An 8,325-nucleotide genomic window follows, 5' to 3' on the forward strand; every position below is an offset into this window, starting at 1 on the left:
TTTTTTTTTTTTAGGATTTGTTGATTTTCGTGAGCTATTATTTGAATTTCGGGTAGTAACACCACTGCTCGACATGACAATATATTCGTCTATTGTGTTATTCATACAACCGGTTGGAAATCTATTTATAGTAATAACTACTCACGAGTTGAAGAATTCTAAACAAACATCGTTTTTCACAGTAAGTTTCCAAAAAAAAAAAATCTCCAAAAACCATATTTGACCTGAATTTCTGGACGCCCTCTATCAAAAAACACTTTATCCAAGACTTCAATATGCGCTGATATGCGCTATAATGACCACTCACATTCGCCGTCACTAAGCGAGACCTACTCGCTCGGGCGCCATTACCATTACCGGAATCCGAAAATTAGCAGCGTTGATTTTTTGAAAATTCTACCGGAATGTAAATTCGGCAGGTGATAGGTCAGGAGCTAAGGAGCCCTAATATGCATGCAAATCTCTTGCGCATTTGCCTCTGTGTCTGACGTTAAGGAGGCCAAATAACGTAAATCTCGTGCAGCTGCCTTTGTGTTTGACGTCACTGGCCGAGGACTATTGAAATTGGCATGGAAGTCCGCGTGTAATTTAAAAGCTATGTCTAAATTTTGAAAATCTAAATCTACAATTTTATTTCACAATGAAATTATCCCATGTTTCCCACTATCGTTGATGCCCTGGCATACTATACTAACTAGACAGTGATTTCTTAAATATATAGAATGAAATAAAGAATAAATAAACAATAGATGAGTTATAATGAGTTGACCAAAGATCTGAGTCACCGGATCTCACAGGCCGTATTAAACGTCTGGACTCTGCAAGGTCGGGAAGGTAACTGCTAAAAACTATTTACATTCTATTTATATACATAAAAGGATCTCGATCCCGATCATAAATATCACTACATGTGCATGCCTCTTTCGTTGCTTTGCGTTTAGTAAAGTTTATTCTTTCTAAAGCTGATTGGAGCGTGAGAACGTACTTACCAATGTCACAAATCTGTAAATAACCTTTTGCAATTTGCGACCTGTTTGCTGCTTGCAGAACCGAAAAAATCCAAAGAGCTTTAAAGAGTGGATCCTATCACCATCAAAGCTGGGTGTGATTGCTCTTGTATTGTGGTTGTTTACTTAATCCTCCCTAAGTGTGACTACTACATGTATTCTGATTGCCACCCTGTTGAAGTGTTCAATCTTGTTCTCAATCTGTGAAAAAATGGTATTTGTCTAAATGTTTGGGGGAGTTAAAGATCAAAGAAGCATTGGGAACTTGCTTAACAGTCAGAATTATGTGTCTTATTATTCGTATCAGGCGCTTTCTACATGTGTGTGTTGAATCTGTATTGAGATCATGAGTGAGATTAAAAGAAGATGATCTTCCATGCGCTGAAGAGTATCTCAAGAAGAGGAAAGAAGTCAATCACAAACACTCTATTATATACTTCTACTCTGTTCACCTTCTTCCAATTTATTAGAGAAGTTAAAGTTTAAATTGATTACAAAGATACAAAATAATAACATGTTCAGATAAGACAAGAGTCTCTACATAACTTCGATCTCAAATCACATAGAGAATTGGGAGCTGATAGAGTTATGGAGTATAATTAAAATGTATGTAATGCAGATATTTATCATAAATTGTAATGTCAGTAATCCCATGGCCAAAGTTTTTTGTTATCACAAACAAAAGTGATGGGAGGAGTTAAATCTACATCTTGAGAATTAATCAAATTACTAGTTTTCCAGTTACTAGACAGTGCATCTCGGTATGAAGAGTAGAACATTTTGGGCAAGGCAGCCGATACCTTAAATACTGCTGAACAGGGCTTGTAAACTGTTTTTCCTTGAAGCCACTTCATACAGAGAGCTCGACAAGGCCGTCCACATGAGTCGTATGCAGTAAATAACACCTCACCTCCACCATAATCCGGGTTCTTTATCCCAATGGCTGTATCCATTACAGAAAATGGCTGTCTTTCGTCAATGATGACGAATTCTTTGTAAGTTCCAACGTAGTTTAAACCGTTAGATGTAACAAACACTTTAAACGCTCCTGAATTAACGCCATGACAAGAACTCTTCATTGCTTTTCGAGCAATGTTAGGATGGAGAGTAGGGTCGTTACCACCGATGTTCAAAGATCTATTGTAGAACACACGAGCTGGTACATAGACCCACTGTTTCAGATCCACTACTCCATCAATCATAAAAGTATTTGTAAATGATCGCTGGAGGGCAGAGACTGTTCGTAAATTGCCATTAAGTGATGAATTGTTCTGATGTGTCTGAGATACATCACGACGTTTTCGTGCTGCTCCTGCTCTTGCTTGTGCACCAGCTGCGAGTAGTTGAGGTGAAGCTGGAGCACTTCCGATTGTATCAGGACGATTACGGCTATCTGTGAACGGTGAAGATCGAAATCGTGCACCTCCAGGGATAGGACCACGGGCCTGAGCACGGGCTCGCGATTCTGTTGGAACATCTTGGCTTGCTGGAGCTTGGCCTGGCTGACTGGCCATTCCAAAGCCACCTCCTATAGGCATCGTTGCTGTCGGGCGAGCACGGGACACGCAAACAAATCTCACTCGGTCACAATACAAATGGGGACTCCGATTGCATCGATTTTGACAGGTTGGTAAGGGCTCGTATCTTACCAAGTTTGCTATGAATCTAGATAAACCTTCAATATTTCTCAGTGGTTGAGCATAAGGCCTAAAGTCAATGAAATCATTTGCAGCATGTCCAGGAGGGGCCATGGTTGGATAATCCATTACAGGATTAATACCAGATCGAAGTTGTTGCTGTCTGAATATTTCATAAACGTGGTCAATAAATGCATGATGATTGAAAAATATTGGATCATAAGCAGCAGTTTGGGTGAGTGATAAATGCCCTCCTACCCACACATGTGGTCCATTATGATGACCTTCCAAGCTGAAAACATACTCAGCCCCTTGTTTCGGTTCTACTATGTCCCCGTATCTTCGACGACTCAGCACAGCAGCAAGACCTTCCTTGGTAAAGAGAGAGCTGTCACCTAAAAAACAGCATTGAAGTTAAAATGGAATGGATTGTTTAATGCATAGTTTTCATTGCTTATTTATCTTAAGTGCTATGTGTAGATCCTACTAAATATTCCGATAAATAATTACTCCAAATATTACAGACGTATTTTTTCCTTACATTTAAGTATTGTGTAAAAGATAATATTTTTTAAGGACACATCTATGGTCAAATGGTGAATGAAAAGATTGGGTTTGACATATTGAGAGGTATTTTGACACAGATTTGAAGTTAATATTTTCTCAAACTTTCGTTACAATACGTATTATTACTTTTAAGTTTCTATAATACATTTTATTGGTAATAAAAAAATGTTTTTTATCTGGAGATTATTGAAACTAAGAATTTCGGGATGCGTTTGATTGACAGTCATCTCTGCACTTTCAGAAAGAAAACTTTATCCTCAATACTTGTTGTGTTGTGTATAAATGAAAAATATTGAACTATAGTTCAGAAAATAAGAGTAGAAATGTGAGAAAGCAAACCGAACTCGCCAGTATTGTCACCCCGATCTTAGTGTTGTGTGCCGAGTTTAACAAATTGAACACACCCGTGAAACGTAAGATGTTTTTGTGAACAAGGCACAACCTCCGTTATTATTTATGGTTACGTTTCGTCATGCGTTCACACTTCAGTCGTGGCAACTTTTGAACAGTTGGTGCTAGGGCTTTAATACTTACCATGTGTATTACACATGTATACTGTAACTTTTGAACATTCGCTGCCATAGGGGGCATTAGTGTTTCACAAACATCTTACTGCTTATTAATTAATTTCACTGGTTCTAAAAAAAGTTTCTACCTAAGAGGTTTGGGGTATATTCTATATATCTTTACCTGTCCCTATATTTCGTATGATTGAATCTCCAAGAATTGTTCTTAAGCTTTGGAATGGTCCAGTCATAACGTCACCATCGCCGTTTCCAAAGAACATGTCACTCCATATCACTGAACTGGTAGGGTCAATCATATCATGATCAACTGTGGAATCCCAATAGGGGATGGGGCTACCACAAGCCGTTTCCAAGCTAAAGGTAACAATGAATTAAGCTAGCTGAACAATTGTCATAATAAAATAACGTGTGTGAGAGGTGACTTTTTTTTTCTTCGGGAAATTGCTCAATAAAAATTAACTTATAGAATGGCTCAAACGAATCATATATTAAATCTCTTCATAATTAAAAAAAATACAACTGTGCGTCGTATATATAGAAGACATAAAAATAACTTACAGGAGCAAGTAAATTCTATGCCATGGAATGAAGGCGGGGCCTCCATGGGCAGTGGCCAGTACTTGCCCAGAGTGAAGAACGGCCAATGTCTGATATGTATTTCGTCCTGTTTGAGGAGGTTCAACGGCCTGAAATTGATATTTATTTTTCATGCTTTTTATTTTTGAAAGAATGGAATAGCTTTATTGACCATACTGTTTGATGGAAATATATTTAAAATGAAAGAAAAAGTAAGCAAGCTCACATACCCTACACTCCCCCAAAACTCAAAGTGCTGAAAATCCCAGAAAAAATGAAAGAATCGGAATTTTCCGGTAATATGCACATCTACAAATTGTGTCCTAAATATCTGCAAAGTTTGATGAAATTCTGTGGAGCGGTTTATGAGGAGTTGCGCTGACAAACTGTTCATCACTATTATATTCAAGATATCCCCAAAAATCTAAGTTGTAAAGTGCCGAAATTCCCAGAAAAATAAAGGATTCGGAATTTCCTGGTAAAATGCACATCTATACATTGTGTCCTAAATATTCTGCAAAGTCTGACGAAATTCTGTGCAGCGGTTTATGAGGGGTCGCGCTGACAAAATGTTCATCTGTATATTCAACATATGGCCAAAAATCTAATTTGAAAAGTGCCAAAATTCCCAGAAAAATAAAGGAATCGGAATTTACACACTGTGTAATATGCACGAAAATCTGTGCAGCGGTTTATGATGAGTTGCGCTGATGTTACACATGTGAAAAGTGTGGAAATTCCTAATATACAATATCTCTGCAAAGTTTGACGAAAATCTGTGCAGCGGTTTATGATGAGTTGCGCTGACAAACTGTTCATCTCTATATAAAAGTTATGGCCAAAAACCTACGTTTTTAGTGCAAAAATTCCCGGAAAAATTAAAGGAATCGGAATTTCCTGTTCATATGCACATTTACATATTGTGTCCTAAATATTCCAAAGTTTAACGAAATTCTGTGCAGCGGTTTATGAGGAGTTGCGCTGACAAACTGTTCATCTCTACATTCAAGGTATGGCCAAATGCCTAAGTTAAAAAGTGCGGAAATTCCCGGAAAAAATAAAGGAATCGGAATTTTCTGGTAATATGCACATCTACACATTGTGTCCTAAATACCTGCAAAGTTTGACGAAATTCTGTGCAGCAGTTTATGAGGAGTTGAGCTGACAAAAAGACAGGACGAACGGACTGTCGACTGACTGACACTCTGACGGACGGGTCAAAAACATTATACCTCACGCAACTAGTTGCGCGGGGTATAATAAAATGTATTTACATTACCTTTGTGTGATTTGCATGTTTATACGTTTAATTTAGCCTAACGTATAAAAAGAAAGAAAAAAAACCCAGAGGTCATTAAAATCGTACGACGGCGTATTCGTGCCATATTGACAATGTAGAAAAAAAATTTAAAATCGTCTGTACGATTTATAAAATCGTTTGAACGATTTAAGAAAACGTTTGTACGATTTAAGAAAACGTTTGTACAATTTGTTAAAACGTTTGTACAATTTGTTAAATCGTTTGTACAATTTGTTAAATCGTTTGTACAATTTGTTAAATCGTTTGTATAACTTAATAAATCGTTTGTACAATTTGTTAAATCGTTTGTACAATTTGTTAAATCGTTTGAACAATTTGTTAAATCATTTGTACAATTTGTTTGTTAAATCGTTTGTACAATTTGTTAAATCGTGTGTACGATTTTTAAAAATAGTTTGTTCGATTTAGTAAATTGTTTGTACGAATTTTTAAATCGTTTGAACAATTTAGGAAATCGTTTGTACGAATTTTTAAATCGTTTGAACAATTTAGGAAATCGTTTGTACGATTTTCAAAATAGTTTGTACGATTTAGGAAATTGTTTGTACGATTTTTTAAAAATCGTTTGAACACTTGAGGAAATCGTTTGTACGATTTTTAAAATCATCTGTACGATTTTTAAAATCGTTTTGGGTACTACTAAACAGTGTACGATACAGTACTTTAGAGTAAGTTAGACAAATTGTGTAATTTAATACAATTCGATTATTTATTTATGTATATACAGCATCATTAAACATAATTATAAAATAATATTGCAATATTTGGTTAAACTATTTGTTTTTGCCGATATTTTGACAAGAAAACAACATGTATGAATATTGAATACCTGTCTCCATTTCAAATAAAGCACATACACATAACATTCAGGATTCAATGCATTAAAGATTATTAACACCCCGATCTCAATTACTATTTGTTTCAGACCAACTATTATTTCATCTAAATCTGAAGTATCAAAAATAAACTTTATAAACAAACGGTTTCCTAAATTGTTCAAACGATTTTAAAAAAATCGTACAATTTCCTAAATCGTACAAACTATTTTTAAAAATCGTACAAACGATTTAACAAATTGTACAAACGATTTATTAAATTGTACAAACGATTTTACAAATTGTACAAACGTTTTCTTAAATCGTTCAAACGATTTTAAAATTTTTTTCTACATTGTCAATATGGCACGAATACGCCGTCGTATAATCGAGATAAAAAAAATCCAAGAAAATCGAAATAAAAAAAACCAGCTTTTGATAGCTTTTTGTATCTGAAAGATGTAGATCCGAAACAAGATAGATAATTGTGAAAAAGACCAAATTTTACAGCTATACATTATGGCGTATCTGGCCTAAAAAATAAAAATACGAGATAAAATGTAGATTTACCTGATATTTGCTATTTAGGTTATAATTAATTTTTTCCCGATTTTGAACTTAAATATCCCAAGTTTCTATAGTTAAATTGACTTCAAACTCAGTCTGATATTTAAATTCTGAGTCAGCAAATAAAACGGTTATTGTTTTAAATCTCGGATAGCTATGAAACCCGATTGATTTTAATTGTATAATTTACAGAAAAGTCCAATCTTTATATGAATTAACAAAACAAATTGAAAAATCTTTTTCAGTTTAATTAGTCTGAACATTTATGACTTTCAACATTTTGAAAAATCAGGTATTTAGGATAATTACATTTGAAGAATGGCTGTCAATATACAATTATGTTAAAAAATAAATAATATATATAGCATTTTATTTTAGTGAATAAAACCCCTTTAAAAATAAGAAAAAAATATTTGACAAAAATATTATTTTACAAAGTAATATTTCTCTACGTTGTATATCTGCACAATTTATATTTTTCGTGCAATAGTGACATATTTAAAAAAGCTTCTGTCGCAAAAATATCTTGCCTGAAACAAAAAGCCAAATAAAAAATCTAGTCAACATACATTTTTACAAGGTGTACAGGCTGATTGACAAGAAAAGTAAATCGAGTCGACTGACAATTAATTAATAATTAATTAAGAGATCTACATGAAAACAAGACAACAAAACACCAAAACGGGAGCAATAAATGTTCGTAATTATTATCCATCAAACTGACAAGGACATAAAATTCGAATAATGTGCGACTTTTCCGCAAGATATTTATAATTCGCCCAAATTATCAATTCGTCATGGAAATCAGAAGTCTCTGTCGAGACTGTAGCTCTACTGGTTTGTACTTATCAAAAATCAATTCCACTATTTTATGTATCTTTGTGTAGTCTACTTGTGTGCCAACTTATTTTGAAATCAAACTAAAACTGTAGAAGGAATAGCGTTTTATAGGAATTTCAAATAATCTATTTTTAGTAACCATGGTTACACCGTTCATCGAAATCATAAACTGATGCACTATTCTATGTATCTTAGTGTAGTCTACTTGTGTGCCAAGTTATATTGAAATCGGACCAAAACTGTAGAAGGAGTAGCGTTTCAAAGGAATTTCACAGAAAATTCTATTTTTAGTAACCATGGCAACACCGTTCATGAAATCAAAAACCGATGCACTATTTATGTATCTAAGTGTAGTCTATTTCTGTGCCAAGTAATATTGAAATCAGACCAAAACTGAAGAAGGAGTAGCGTTTTAAAGGAATTTCAAGAAAATTCTATTTTTAGTAACCATGGCAACACCGTTCATAG

At 34.5% G+C, this 8,325-nt stretch overlaps 1 protein-coding gene across 1 annotated transcript; it reads right to left on the minus strand.

Annotated features, from left to right (window-relative positions):
* Positions 1–1,648: 1,648 nt before the first annotated feature.
* Positions 1,649–4,448, minus strand: LOC134248742 (tyrosinase-like protein 1). Its single transcript, XM_062731135.1, has 3 exons — positions 4,297–4,448; positions 3,902–4,092; positions 1,649–3,039 (listed from the first exon to the last, which is right to left on the minus strand). Exons 1-3 carry the CDS (start codon positions 4,446–4,448, stop codon positions 1,649–1,651), a joined length of 1,734 nt encoding a protein of 577 aa, XP_062587119.1.
* Between the last annotated feature and the right edge of the window lie 3,877 nt (positions 4,449–8,325).

Source organism: Saccostrea cucullata, unplaced genomic scaffold (genome assembly GCF_032062105.1).
Source record: "Saccostrea cucullata isolate Sc308-1 unplaced genomic scaffold, CSIRO_AGI_Scuc_v1 ctg19768, whole genome shotgun sequence".
Classification (NCBI taxonomy): domain Eukaryota; kingdom Metazoa; phylum Mollusca; class Bivalvia; order Ostreida; family Ostreidae; genus Saccostrea; species Saccostrea cuccullata.